The 16,272-nt window shown below is 36.9% G+C and overlaps 1 protein-coding gene across 5 annotated transcripts in view; it reads right to left on the bottom strand.

The window, feature by feature from the left end:
- LOC138335318 (polycystin-1-like protein 2) overlaps positions 1–16,157 on the bottom strand; it is a 72,347-nt gene extending 56,190 nt beyond the window's left edge. For 2 of the 5 annotated variants that reach the window (XM_069284346.1, XM_069284348.1), the window contains exons 1-5: positions 16,084–16,157; positions 14,672–14,777; positions 13,155–13,292; positions 10,356–10,493; positions 8,094–8,201 (exon numbers count right to left, since the gene is read on the bottom strand). In XM_069284346.1, the coding sequence (XP_069140447.1) occupies positions 8,094–8,201; positions 10,356–10,493; positions 13,155–13,292; positions 14,672–14,756 (469 nt within the window). In that variant the 5' untranslated portion in view covers positions 14,757–14,777; positions 16,084–16,157. The remainder of the gene's footprint in view (positions 1–8,093; positions 8,202–10,355; positions 10,494–13,154; positions 13,293–14,671; positions 14,778–16,083) is intronic. The other 3 variants (XM_069284347.1, XM_069284350.1, XM_069284351.1) reach the window with 2 other exon arrangements.
- Positions 16,158–16,272: the final 115 nt, after the last annotated feature.

Raw genomic sequence — 16,272 nt, 5'->3', positions numbered from 1 at the left:
GTGGATCTCCGTATTCCAAGCCAGGATAGTAATGATGATAGTCATCAGACTTCAGAAGAGTCTCCCTCTTCCGTAACAGACAATACACCTGAAATACCAACTCTGACTCGTCCCGTGAGACGCAGACATAAGCCTCTTCGTTTTCGTGACCAGGATCATATCAATCCATTCACAGACTCTGATCTTTCCATCTCCTCAGATTCAGAGGGATTGCATAAGATAAAGCGTGTGATTGTTTTCCCTTGATCTTAGGAACAGATTTTTTGAGAACAAATAGAGCTAGAATAGATTGTGGGAATGGATGTTTAGAATTACGGGGTGGGAATGCTATGGTGGCATTCTTGAGGTCACCAGGAACTCACAGCAAATCTTCAAATAGCCCCGCGGTCTATTGCTAGGGTTCCTGTACATATTAGGACTCCGACTGGAAAGGGTACCAGTAAGAATGGTTTAAAATTAATTGAACCTACTTCAAGTTTACCTACTAAGTACAAGGTAATGGGTGCAAGGACAGTATCGGAAATTCAGTGAGGGCTATCTATCAAGTTCTGAACCCAACAAATAGCTTTGTAGAACTCAGGGCTGACCAGCCACTTGCTCTGGTCACGTCTTTAAGTCAGGGTGACTTAGTAGGGGAGTTTTCTGAAGATCAGTCATCTACTTCAGTGAACAATGGCACAAGTCCTTCACAGCTGAATACTGAAGCTTCAGATTTTGTTACCAGGGAGAATATATAAGTATAGCCAAAGACTTAGGTGTCAGAGTAAATACTTCCTCATTGACCGAGAGAAAAAAAATGACGTTCTGTTAGCCTTTCTAGGAGATAACAGAGACATATTTGCCAAAATTCTATCGGAACTAGGTACAACTAACCTATATTTCCATGAAATAGATACAGGGGATGCCAAGCCTATAAGGCAAAAGTTTTATAGAACCTCGCCACAGGCTAAGTCAGAGATAGAGAGACAAAACAAGGAAATGTTATGCAATAGAATTATTGAAGAGGCAAACACACCATGGCAAAGTCCAGTGGTATTGGTAAAGAAGGCAAATGGAGAATTCAGATTTGCTGTTGACTATCGCAAGGTTAACCAGGTCACATTGCCTATGAGCTTTCCAATTCCAAGGTTCGATGATATTTCGAACACGATAGGTCAAGCAATAGCTCAGTTCTTTTCTAGTTTAGACTTAAAATCAGGATTCTGGATTCCTTTAGAAGAAAATTCTAAGCAGAAAACAGGGTTTGTTACTCATAAAGGTGTATACCAATTTACAAAACTTCCATTTTGGTCTATCGAACTCTCCATCAGCGTTTTCAATGGTTATGTCTGAGGCGTTAAGAGATTTGACATACAAGTTTGCCCTCGTCTACATTGACGATATACTTGTGTGTTCTTCAACATTTGAAGATCACTTGAACCATTTAGCTCAGGTATTCCAGAGGCTGCGTGAGGCTTATTTACAGCTTCACCCGATGAAATGTCATTTTGCTATGCCACAGGTTAAATACCTTGGCCACATATTTTCAAAGAATAGCATCAGTATAGACCAAGAGAAAATCAAAGCAGTTTTAGAGTATCCCAATCCTAAGACTGTGTATGATATTAGAGCCTTTCTAGGACTATGCAACTACTATCGTAGGTTCGTTAAGGGATTTGCTGAAATAGTAGCACCTTTGGATGAACTGAAAAAGGATACCAAGTTTCTTTGGTCAGATTCCTGTCAGCAGTTATTTGATAAAATGAAGCAGTGTTTGACTTCTGCTCCCATTCTTGTATACCCTGATTTTAGCAAGGAGTTTATCTTGTACTTTGATGCTTCAATAAATGCAATAGGGTATGTATTGGGACAGCGAGATGCTGAAGGAAGAGAAATATGTGTTGCTTATGCTGGGAGAGCTTTGAGAAAAGCAGAGAAAAACTGGGGAATAACAGATTTAGAAGGATTAGCATTAGTAGAAGGTAAAAGACATTTTCATGTTTATCTTGCTTCAAAGAAGTTTACTGTGTTTACAGATTACATGGCCATTAAGACTATACAAAATTCAAAGCAGAAGGCTGGCAGAATTGCCAGATAGGCAGTCTTGCTACAAGGGTACAATTTCGTAATAGAACACAAGGCAGGACGTAAACATTCCAATGCAGATGGTTTGTCTAGACGTGATTATCCTGAAAGGTCAAGCCCAGGCCCTAATGACCCTGTTCATGGGGTCATAGTAGCAACTATACGTTGCAGGGTTGAGTACAGGCTCGACTGGCCAGACTGTATAGCAGGTCATGTTTCAGTGTTGAACAACAAGGGTGAAGGTCATATACATAGTCAAGAACTGGACAGTTCTAGCAGTAACACCCTAGTGTCAGACAGAACTCCAGACAATCTAAGGGTGAATCAACTGGAGGATTCAAATTTGTCTCACATCATTAAGTATCTGGAAGATAGAGTTCTTCCTGATGATAGGAATTTAGCACATACAAGTGTCAGAGAGTCTAATGACTTTATCATGGATAATGGTGTTTTGTATCATCTGTAATACCCAAGGGGTAAGGGTCCTAAAAGTTATCAAACAGTTGGTAATTCCCGAGTCCATGAGAAATGACATACTACTGGCATATCATGACTCTTTAACAGCAGGTCACCAGGGCATTGAGAGAACATTTCATAGCATCAGGCTAAAATACTATTGGCACAAAATGTTAAGAGATATACAGTATCACTGTAAATCATGTGAAGTGTGTGCCAGGTCTATGAAATGTGCATCATCAGGATGATATTGCACCTCTGAAACCTCTTCCTATAGAAGATGTGTTTGGTAGAATTCATATGGACATTCTAGGCCCTTTACCTAAAACCACACAAGGTCATAGGTACATTCTACTGATCGTAGATTCTTTTTCAAAGTGGTGCGAAGCATTTCCACTAGTGTCATATGAGGCTACGGAGGTAGCGAGAATTTTGTATAATGAGTTCATTTGCAGATATGGAGCTCCTAGAGCTATTCTCACAGAGAGAGGACAGAACTTCACGTCACAGCTAATCAAGGAACTGTGTCATATGTTTCAAATTACAAAGTTGAATACATCTTCTTACCATCCTCAGACAAATGCAACATGTGAGCGTATGAATGACACTATTGCTACTACACTGAGAGGATTTTGCAATGAAAAGCAGAATAATTGGCATGAGATACTACCAAGTATTATGCTGAGTTATAGGGCAGCTCCATCTACACAATCTTCTCAGTTTTCTCCTTATTTCCTCTTGTTTGGTCGTAAGTGCTGCTTACCTATTGATACAGCATTGATTCCTAATCCTAGTATTTCCAAGACAGCACAGGACCATATTACCAAGCTATTGCGCAACCAGGAAATATAGAGAGATATTGCAAAGGAGAGTATACAAAAGGGACAAAAGAAATATAAAAGTCAACATGACAAGAAATCCAAAAACCCAGGCTTTGTGGTAGGCCAGAGAGTATGGTTACATTGTAAAAAGTACCAGTGGGTTTATCGGCTAAGCTTTGTCAGAAGTGGGTAGGACCTTACTACATAACTATGGTCTTTGACAATCACAGGTATAGGCTCAGAGAATGTAAGACAAAAAAAGTAGTGAAATCTCTCATACATGCCAATAGAATGAAACTTTACACTAGCCCAAAACTCAGACCTACCAACCCCCCTCCCATGACACATAGTGTTGAAACTGATCAGAACCCAGAACTAATTGAAGAGCAGGACACAATTCCCTACACAGTTGAGACGAATCCCAACTCAGAACCCATAAATGATACGAATGATACCAATACACAAACAAAAGAAAGAGAGGAATGGCTCACAGTAGATAAAATTCTGTGTTGCAAACCTAGCAAAGGTATCAAGTGGTATAGAGTAAAGTGGGTAGAAAAGAAGGAAACTTCATGGGTGAATGGAGAAGTGATACCTGAACATTTGATTCGAGAATTTCACATTAACAGCAAGAAAAAGAGTAGAATTAGCAAGTAGTGCAGTGTAGAGAAAAAAAAATAAGAAAAAAAAAGGTTCCCTTCCAAAGCTGTTGTTATAGTATCAATAGCTAGTAATTAGTAATGAGTAGTGAAGATACGATGAAAACACTTGCTATATGCAGTACATGTAGGTCATGATTAACTTTTATATAAAGGAAAAACTTCTTGATAGACTTCAGTCCTTTTCTTTTCTGATTGAGTATTATAAACTTATCTTTTTGGTAGATCATTTAATGTTTTCTAGTCTAGTCGACAGTAAATTAGGCCGCATGCGCACTATTAGGAACTTTGGTATTATTTTTTTTATACTAGGAACATGTAATTATTTGCTAAGAATATAGTTTATGGTCCATAAAGAATAGATTATAACAGTTAGAAACCTTTGAGCAATACTTATCAAGTATTAAAAACTGTGTTTAACATGAAAACCTTCTCTAAGATTTATCCTAGCTAGGAAATGTACAGAGAAATTGAGGGAAAATTGAGAAAAATCCTCATTTTTACCGAGAAATATATATTTACATGGTACATGTAAAAGAGGCAATAGCTGAATATATATATGTAAAAAACAAAAAGCTTTAAGAAAAGAGTGGAGAAGGATAAGTTACTACAGTTATTGTTTCATGGTAGTTGAAGTCTGGGAAAGAGTTAAGACAAGTAGGAGTTTTGCGACTGCTAGAATAAGAAGCTAACCAGTCTTGATAGTGTAATTGCCATTTCAGACTGGCATGTTATTCAGTTTTCATTAGGCGATAGTCATATGGCTCAATATCGAGGGGAGGTCGAGTTACGATTTCAGTAACATTTGACATGTTTTTGATTTATCATAGGAAGCCTACTTTGTGAATTATTTGACATGGAACCTACATTTATATGTGAAATATGTTGGTATTTTCATTGATAATATGTGACTTTTGTTTTGAAAGACAGTGAATTCTATATGGATTATATGGACACAATAATGATGATTAACGGACAATTTTTTTTTCTCCCACTCATCTCAATCTTTTAATAAATAATATCTATTTGTGAGTAATGAATTTGATCATAATGTTGTTTGCATGATATGTATTTAACATGTTGGTAGATAGATACAGTGTATATCATTATAATCATTGATGTAGTATTGAATATTAGAAGAAAATAAATATTGGTTTGTATGAAAGTTACTTAAGGGAGAGTTGGCAAGTATGACAGTTGAAAAATGAGAATTAAAGTATCATCAGAAGAGTTCAGAGAAAGCAATAAAGTAATTATTTAAAACTGTTAACAATAGTGAAAGGACCAGGACACACACAGAGATGTGTGGGAGTAAGGACGGAAGACACACAGAGGACAATGGTGTGTGGAAGCATGGTCAATTTAGATAAAGCCATTGATGGTTTCAACCAAGGTCCAGAGACAGCATAATGGTCACCTAACACTTCAAAAGGATAGATGTAGACCCGCCTCCAGATTGATAAACTAGCCAATAGAAATAGTAGATTTTGTCACAGTAAAAGTAGAAGTTTAGTCATGTAGCTTATAAGGGATAGGAGAGAAATAAAAGAAACAGAATTGAAGTGAGAGACACAAGTTGAAGATTAAGGTTGAGAAGTTGTGGTCAGAATTGGACAGAGAATTATAGAGTGTCCAGAGTTTGAACTAAAGGAATTACAATACTAAGTAAGAGAGAGAAAAACTGAAGGCAGACGTTCCCAGGGAACAATATGTGTAAGGATACTGTATATACATATTAGTTATCATAATAAAAGGAAGTGGAACCAACAAAGTGTTGAGTGTGTATCTCACAATGAAGTAAGGACAGCAATAATGACACCCCAAAGCAAATGGTGATATGCCCAAAACCAAACGGTGATACATATATACAAAACTACAAAACATTTATCAGTTACCAAAAAATATTCAATAAGAACAATACATAAAAAATGTTTGGCACACGGGGCAACTCAGCTACAGATAATTACAGTACCGCTGGCTGTAACACTTTGGTCACATTGCTCCAGCCCTACTTATAACATACATTTGTAATGCTATGAAGCGTACATGTACATACGCTGGCTGTGACACTTTGGTCACATTGCTCCAGCTTCTTAAAAGTGAATAATGTAGAGTACCTATTAATTATTGATATTATCAGCTGGCTGCAACTCTTTGGTCACATTGCTCCAACATGTGGTCAATTATTGGATTTAAGTAAAGATAAATGGCTAACAATAAAAGGATAATTCTGTTAGATAAGCCTACAATAAAAGTGTCCATAAGACTTCCTACTACATCAAAAGAATCTCAAACCAGATTATTCCCAGTTTTGTACTGAACTACTTAATTATTTCTAAACTTTCTTAATACAACAAATTCCTAACATTTTTACTTGTGAAACATGCATGCATAGATAGGCAGTGTAAAGTCATAAAGGTATATATGCACATATAGCTAATCATATAGCCCCAGTGGATCATCCCCACACTTACAGGTAAGTGTGACACCTTGTGTATTACCTGAGCAAACCCATAGGTACTAATGATATTACTTCTCAGGACTACAATGTATATATGTAGGGTGCAGTATATCAATAATTACCGTATACTGCATAAAGGGGGATTAATATTTTATAGGGGGGGTCAATATTTTATGCATTATATATTCATTCGGGTAAGTATTCTATGGGGATCAAAATTTTGTAGGACACCGGCATGCTGAAATATGAGAGAGTAAGCGTGAATTTATACGGCCGCCATGTTTGTTTACAGACAAGTAGTCTTACATAATGGCAGAGTAAACACCGAACAGAAACATGACAAAATCAATTTTGCTAAAGATATTTACATCATTGTGAGTTTTATTTGTTATATATTTACAGAACAAGTTTACAGACAGTTTTCGTGATTCTAATCGATCGATAGGCATTACCGAACTTCATTAGATATAGATCTTATACACAGATGGTTACGTGGGTGCATGGGCCTAACTTTGGGGTGCGTCTTACATAACGGTGCGCCTTATATGTGTACAAAACTTGAAAAAAATCGTAAAAAAGGCCTCTGCCGCTTATACACAGGTGCGGCTTATTGTCCCGAAATTACGGTAATTCATGATATATGATTCTACCATTTTCAGAATTTCAAAAGAAGATTTTTGAAGTTTTAGCCTATTTGACCCCGCCCCTAAGGCCCCTGGGGGTCATGAAAACTTTGTTAATAGGATTCAATGGCTATTTTATACTGATCATTCTGACAATATTTTACTCATTTCCTATTACAAATGACCAAATAATGCGCAAAAATGTGTTTTCCCTATATAAACTTAAGTAAATTTAACCCCCTCCACAGGGGCAAACTAGAGACCCCAGGGTCATATAATTCACAAATTTTCTAAAGGGCCTTAAGATCTTTCTATTTATGAAGAGTATTTGATTCCACCACATCTGTGAGTGGAGAAGAAGATTTTTGAAATTTTAGTCAATTTTACCCCTTTTAGCCCCTAGCTCCCACAGCCCCCTGTAGGGTGGGGACCATGTTATTAATAATTTTGATTGGCCTTATGCCTTAGAAGGTTTGTGCAAAATTTATTGAAATTGCTTCAGCAGTTTTGGAGAAGAAGTCTAAAATGGAAATTGTTTACGGACATACGACGGACGACGCACGACGACAGACAAAAAGGCGATTAGAATTGGTCACTTGAGACTCGAGACCCAGGGTGGTGGTGTAAGTCTTATGTGTCTTCATAGGCAAATACTTTGAAAAAGGACTGGGATTCCATCCCAGGACCTCTGAATGCGTGGAGTTCGAATGCCTCTGACCAACTTAGAGCCACCAAGCCATCGGATATCAACCCAGTCCAATCACGCCACAAAACTACTCATGCAAAAGTGTAATTAAAGGTTTTGCTCCAAAGTTGAAATTTTAATGATGAAATGTCACGTCATTGTTAAGAAAAGAACTGACATTTCTAAGATGTTACATAACAGTAGATTAATTGATTAATAATTGAAAATCTTAACTGATTCCTAACACTAACCAAACTTACAAAATTGTTATTTTTTCCCTGATCATGAATTAATTAATTTGACACAGGACTGAATGGTGTATACCTTTGATATCTTCAGCAGACTGACTGTCGGTGTTAGATTTGTCCGTATTCTGCCCTCGCCTTCTTCCGTGAAACCATGATCTGCGGTAACGCTGAACACTCTTCCTTTCTTGCATCGGGCAACAAACACACATAATTCAAAACAACTATTAAATATTAACGAAATAGAAATGCTTTGACATGTTTAATAACCTTCCAAACACTAAAGTCTCCTCATCTCATCTCTCCTCTGACCACACATTTCACTCATCCCCAACCCTAACCCTCGATCCCCACACCAAAGTCTCCCCATTTCATCTCTCCTCTGACCACACATTTCACTCATCCCCAACCCTTAGCCTCCCCACACCAAAGTCTCCCCATCTCATCTCTCCTCTGACCACACATTTCACTCATCCCCAACCCTATCCCCTCCCTACAACAAAGCCTGGCTTTTCCATATCCCACTTGTCTTCCATGAGGACTTCCTTATTCATCTTTTCTATAGCTCAGATTTCCCATCTCATGATCTATTCCTATTCCTTATTCCTAAAATAGCTACAGCTTCATCCAAATCAGTCGCAATGGGCTATTTAACTTTCGTCACCATCACTTCCAATTTAACCCTTAAAAACTTCAACTACCCACAGACCCAAGATTGTCAGAGACCCTCAATTGGTCACTTCGACACTTTGCTAAACTACGCTTATATAAGCACTGTAATTGTAGCGTAGCCTCGTGCGATCAACTTTGATCTCATACAATGCACTATAAGGGTAGCATATAGCGTTGTGCAAATTCAAACCCACAGGCTCGGATATCAATTCAAAATTTCACCCCAGCATCCTTGAATATATTTAACCTCAACTCCTTAAATACTCCTAAACCATATCTATGTGTCATGGTACAAAAATAGTAATTTTTATATTTCAAACATTTAATTGTTTAAATATTTCAGTATAAGTTGTATTTTAAATATAGGAGATTATTGAAGATGGTTTACATTCAAGATTTTGGAGCTAAGATTAGATAATTGAATTTGAATAGGGAGATTAGATAACTGGATTTGAATAGACTGTTCATTAGTCTGAATTGACCAGTGACCATGCAGTCTTGGCATGTAAGGGAGTCGACAGGTGACAAGCAGGTTTAATTGAAATTAGTAAAATAAATATGTCAATTTAATTTTATTAAAGTTATATGTGCCGTATTATTCATACTCACGAATCAAGATGAGCTTTTGATATGTTATTTATTACCAAAAGTTACCCAACATTTTGAGATTTACAGTATTTTCAATTCTTATGTTTTAATTTTACGAGTACATATAAGAGCTGAAAATGATTTTTGGCAGTACTGCCAAAAATCATTATATGTACATCTATAGTGAAGTGAAATGAGTACATACGGTCGGACCATAAAGCCAAATCGTGGTCTTCAATTTCATTTAGCATTTTTTTAATGTTATTAGTCATTGTCAAGTGATTTCTGCAGGTATGTTTCCATATAAACATACATAAGGCATAAAAAACCAACAATTTTACAGTACTTAAATTCTGTGTTGCAACTAACATTCGTCAGACATCTGGAACCATTTGAATGATTTTCACGGCTTAATTCATCAAACCTTACGGTTTTCAATAGATTAAATAATGAAGGAAAAATAACATGTCAAAACTTTCGTCCAGTTACGGCACATATAACTTTTTAAAAAATCACAAATTAATTCTATTAAATGTACAATGTTGACAATAGGCATTTACTGTTAGGGCATGTTAGATTATCACTGTGTAATGTAGGATTTTTAGGGTAACCCTGCCCACTAATTAATTGTTTAGCAAATCAAAGTCTAACTTAGTAATTAATTGTATCGCATGGGATATTGATATAGAGTGTGTTAGTCAGTTAGAGAGAGAGAGTGGACCCAAGAGTGAATAGAGGTGCTGGCCTGAGAGGACCCATGGACATTAGACCAATTTATAGTATGGGCCAGCATCCCAATTTATACCGTTGTAATACATGTGTTTGTCTGTTTGAATGACAATAACGGACAGTAAATTAGGAAGAGGAATTTTATGGTGTTTCCTTAATCACCGACAAATGAACAGTTCACCAAGTGTGTAGACCAACACGGAGTTTTCGGAAGGGAGTGGCTTATGCGATACTACGCTCATTCCCCCAAACTAAATAGCCACATCCTGATGGACCTCCGAATCACAGAATTAGGGAAAATACCCAAAACCCCAGCAACCACTTGGTGACATATTTAACTCAAAGGCCTTACCAGAATCACACTTGGCTCCTTGATAGCCTGGCTCACAACCTTGTAAGCATGTTCCGTTTACATGGTGGCACACGTCTCCTAAACAATTAGTTCCACATGTGTTCTCGCAGGCTGGACCCCAGGTTCCAGAGGAGCAGACTGCAGGTACAACGGTTGAACATGATCAAATAAGGCATCCATCCAGCTTTTGTGTTTTTATCTTGAAATTGAGACAATGGAGCAGGAAAATACACAGCTAAACATGTCACCCTGAAGAGGAATTCAACCCAGGTCTGCGGAGTGGAAAACTACAGCTCTACTGACTAAGCCAAAGAAACATGCCCCATCAGCTGAGCGACAGAGACTACATTTAACACTAAGTTTACAATTAATATACCGGTTATATCATATGTATACCTTTGTCAAACATTTATCTCACTAAAACATTAGGTTTATCATAGGAACCAAATTAAGTACATGTAGTAGGAGAAAGTTGACTAGATTTCAAACAAATGAGACGTCTGAGCCCAAGCTCTTCTAGTCTACTGACAAAGGAGTGATGAGAATTTGATAGGATATTACTCTATCATCAATAATCAGGTAGTTAAATCGGCTTGTGTTCGGAGGTCCGGGTTCAAACAACATTTTTCACCACTCTTATTACAAATAAAGTACCCTTTATACAGTGATACATCTCACAGTTTAGCATGCCATGTACCATAGACGAGTGCATCAGTTAAGATGCGTACATTGGTAAAATATCCATTGAAAACCTGTCAATTACCCATTAAAATTGTATGAACGTGTAAAAATTACCTGTACAATACTTGTTAAAATATTTTTAAGAGTCTACATAATCTGTGCCGTTGATTCAGATAGATATTTGCACCATTGCTAACTTTTCATTGATTACTTTATGCTATACCTACATAACTTTTATCAAAATATCTCTTCTTAAGTTTTGGGTTCGCACTGTATAAGTCAAAGTTGTACCCCTCTCTTTCAAAAGTGCGAGTACGATTACCCATCCCTCAAAAAATTATCAAGAGCACTGATAGATACTGAACAACACACCTCATCCCGATCACATATATATAATACTGACGAAGGGCCAATGTACAAGTCGTTTCACTCTGTTTGATGCTGAGCACTTAGCAAGAGCAGAAACTACACTATGCAGGGGCGTAGGAAGCGAGGGGGCAGGAGGGACAATTGCCCCCCCCCCTTTCCCCTGGACGGAGGGGCAAACATGTCTTTTTGCCCTCCCATTTTCGCCGAGTGAAATGTTCTAAAAATGCACATTTGAAAGAAAAAAGGGTCCTCCAGCTCATTTTTGTACTTCGTTTTAAAAAATTTTACGCTACGCAGCGGGTTCCCTAAAACGTTCAAGCACGTAATGTTCAAACCTTTAATAATAAAAATTCAATACACAAAAACACGACTAAAAATGTCTATCACGGGATAATATTATTTAAAAAAATGCTTTCTAAAAGATTAATTTGTTTATATGTCTTAGAAAGACAATCAATTTATAATTATTTGGGGATACACACAACAGTGTACGTGTCAATTGTGTGAATCCGGTAGGTTTAGATCGAGCTGGGTTGCATAATGGTATGACGACACTCACAATTATCATTCCTCAATGAAGGTAACTTTAAATCGGAAAAAAAATTATCGTGTTAAGAACACTTTATAATCATCAAAATACATCGTAAAACTCATCTCAGCCATTCTAAATCATAATTTTTTTTCCAGGGGGAGACCCCCGTAAACCCCCCAAAACAAAAATCTCGCGCTTTCAGCACTCCCAAATTCAACCAGATGCATCGTAAAACTCATCTCAGCCATTCTAAATCATACATTTTTTCCCGGGTATACCCCCAGACTCCTAAACACCAAAATCTTGCGCCTTCATCGCTCGCATATTTAACAAAATGCATCTAAAAACTCATCTTTACAATTCTAAATCGTAAAAAATTTTCCTGGGGGAGAACCCCGGGAACTCCAAACACCAAAATCTTCAGTCTTCGCAAAATCATCAAAATACATCGGAATACTCATTTCAGTCATTCTAAATCGCATTTTTCCATCTGGGGATACCTCGAGCCCCCCCCCACTCCTCAAACTTGCCCACTAATACACCATTTGCCGGTTTCCAATAGGTTAGCGATTAGAGTGATCTCCCTTGAAACAAAAAAAAGTTTCACCGGACAAAAAGTTGGGCTTTACTCATACTCAAATAAGAAAGTGAGCTCAGACACTCGGTACCTGGTTAACATAAATGCATTACCACAGTGAGTTTCACTTTCGTTGAGAATGGTGTGCCTTAGCCAGGGGACAGAACCCAGAGAAGACCTCAAAGGGACAATTTCAGTGTTTTTCCTGCATATATATATTTGGACCGAAATTTGGCCCCATTTCCCAATTGTATTTCTTATTATTTTTTCCCAAATCTATATCTAAATTTCCCAAATCAGTGAGTTGATGCGTATTTTGTGTGACGAAACAAAAAATTTCTGGAAATCCCAAGTCTGAATGTCGTAGTTTAGTATACATTCTTACACTGATTCTTAGAGAAGCATTATTGTTTATTTCTACCTTTTCCAAAATTTCCATAAACACCTTTAAAATTTTTCATTTCCTACATTTATCGCACAAAATTTCCCAATTTTCACCTGGTGGCAATTTCCCAACATGCCAAGGAAAAACACTGATTTTAGAGCTCATAAAGCTAAAAGTAAGGTGGTATCAAGAAGTCTGTGTGTAGGAAAGAAGAGAAAATATAAGATCCCAAATTGACTGTATAGAATTACCTACCTGAAGAACAACTGTCTCCAAAATAACCTGGAACACAGCCTGCTGTACAAAGTCCTGTTTCTGAATGACATTCTGATCCTGCACAGTTAGCTGGACATGTATTCTCACAACTTGGTCCATATGTACCTTGTGGACACCCTACAATTTAATATGTTAAACATCTGAGGTAGATAACAATGAATATTTCAATGTCATGTACATTCAGGGCTTTTCTAGGGACCTAAATATTGGCAGATTATAAATATTTACAGTTGAAAATTGGAAATCTGCATGCATTTCAAATTTTTGCCAAAATTCCCCCAAAATGTTAATTTTCCATCCCAATCTATTTTTTTTCAATAATAAGGTAAAAAGACCTCTTCTCAAATAAGTGATAAAATGTCCTGATATTCTATCCTTCTTAAAAAAAACACAGCAATGCATTATGAGATATTAATATAATAATATACCTCTCATTTTAACTCTATAACACAAGTAAATTGGTACTGTTACAGTAGATAAATCACTGAAAGCTACTAATTAGGTCAGTACTGGCAACTGCCCAATCACACATTGTGATGAATGATTTTAAGCTTGCAAGTACCCCCACTCTTGGCTATCCCAACTGGTGGCTGACATATTACCACTTAAGCCCTCCACCTCAGGGTTACAAGTTTGAATCCTATGTTGGGCAGTTGTCAGGTACAAATCACTGGTTGGTAATTTTTCTCCACAGGGGTTCTCATCCTTAAATGACCCTGGCAGTTAAAAGGACCCTATACTTAAAGGGACAATTCAGTCTAAGAGAACATTAAAATTTGTACATATATCGGAAAATATCCAGTTTTGATTGAAATTAGATCAGTCAGTTTTAATGTGAAATGCCAGAAAAGCCCATGGTGGTGAAATGTGCATGAAATGTTCAAACTCACTCGCTGGCCACCATTACACATTGTGGTCAAACATCTTGTATGCCGAACCCTGTCCCTTGCTCTTAGAGTAATGCTACTTTTGTTTAAAACTGCTCAAATCGCCCTGACAGTAGTTTGTTTACCTTATTAGGTGAAATGTCTTGACTAAAAAAATCATTTTATCACCTCCACAGTGGTTATGTAGTTCATTTGTTTAACGTGCATGACTTTGGCTCGGATATGGGTACACTAGCGTACATATTGTACCTGCTTAATCGTAATTGATCAACAATTTGTAATTACAACAGTATCAATTAACATACATAACAATGACGTGAATTTTTCAACATTTTATGTTATATGATTCATAAGAAATGTAGAACAATACATTTATGCCATATTTTGCTTCTTGGTTATGTAAAAGAATTATCCTGAGTGAATTGTCCCTTTAAAACTAATGAAACAAAACCATGCACTTTTAACCACAGGGTGGAGGAGTCAGGACTAGTGATATAATTCTTGATATATTTTCATATATTTTATCATCATTAGTGATTGGAATTGGTCGTGAAAAGAAAGATACTTTGATAGCCTAAATTAAGTCTAACATCTAAATTCATCTCTTACCATAGGCATAATGTCCAAATAACACTGGTATCAACAAAACCAGACAATAAATATTGGGTAGACTCTTGGCAATTAAGGTGTTCATCTTATTATTCTCAGTCTTCACCTGTAGAAATTAAAATACACATTGGTTATCTTTAAAAATCCTCACAGAAAGTTAGAAACAATTAATTCTTTTTGTAATTTTATTTTGTCTGTTACAGCACCTGACCTACTTCATGGAAATGCATAGCCTGAGAATTGGAGCAATAGCAGATTGATGTATGACCAGGCATTTCTAATATTATAACTAGACTCAAAACGGTTCTAATCTTCGACTTGCCCCAAAGAGGCTCACATACACATTAACCCGTGTTTGATCAAGTAATTCTCTGGCACCGTCTTGAAAGTTGAAACATGGTCAACCCGATTCCGAACATTTAACTTGGGAGACATCACAATGCAGACACCACTTTACCCTTCACTGTCAACAGGTTCATTTCCTATCCACCGTCTAAAATTCCATCCTAGATACTCAAAGAATTACTTTCACTGAGAAAAAAATCAGGAGGATGATTAAACGAAAGGTGATGAGGTCTGCAGGGACTTCCTTTGAGTTTGAAGATTACAGAGAGAGCGACACCCAACTTCAAAGCAACAACAGAGTCAATTATGATGTATTGTTATACAATTATTTTTATGTACATCAAATGATCAAATTACCTGTCTTCTGTTGCCTCCAGTTTTATTACGAGATAATCAAGGGGTGGATATAACGTTAGCAACAGTAAACCCTGGAGTATCAAGGATGATAAAAATATAATTTAACTACAGCCAGGTCTATATAAACTACACATGCAGTTTTAGAGATCTACCAGAATTTTTGAAATTCAAAATTAGAAAATGACTTCTGTTACTGAAGTTTAATTAAAAATTATTCATGTCAATTTTCAACGAATTAGCCTTATTGATGTGTTAGTTTTTGACAATATTCTTAACTCTTCAATAAAATTTCGGTAGGCTACAAGTGGTCGCCAGTCGCCAATCAGTACCTTACTGGGACCCTACCAGTCATGAAGGAACAGTGGTCATGATTTGGGAGACAATTCATTGTTTGCATCTCATGAAACACATTATTTCCAAATAAACAAAACAACACCATCATGAAGTATTTCGCCAGCAGCTCCAGGCTTCAAAAATCTGGACGCAGAGTAGAATATGCACATAATCACGACTAGGCCTACTGTTCTGTCACGACTACAGTACATGTAGGCCTAACAAAGTTACTGGTTGGGTCCCAGTACATGATGTAACGTTAGTGTTTCAGATTTTCCAACTTTACATGAAGAAATCTTCATAGAACGCCATCTTGAAGTTGTACAAAAAGAATCATTATTTTGATTGACAGTAATCTTCCAAAGGTTCAGTCTTACCTATGTCTACATTTAGCGATATTATTAGCATAATCATATTTTCCCGCTAGATTGACATTTTTTTGTCCTTTGTGTCTAAAGTACGAGACGAGTGCCTGAAACAGGATAGGCAAAAGCGGAATTTGAAAGGGAGAGATTGATAATAAAAATTAAATACACAATTGATAATGGTATGTTTATTATTGTAGT

This window comes from Argopecten irradians, chromosome 11, assembly GCF_041381155.1.
Source record: "Argopecten irradians isolate NY chromosome 11, Ai_NY, whole genome shotgun sequence".
NCBI lineage: Eukaryota > Metazoa > Mollusca > Bivalvia > Pectinida > Pectinidae > Argopecten > Argopecten irradians.
The sequence above is the reverse complement of the archived record's forward strand: the minus strand, read 5'-3'. Positions and strand labels throughout refer to the sequence as shown.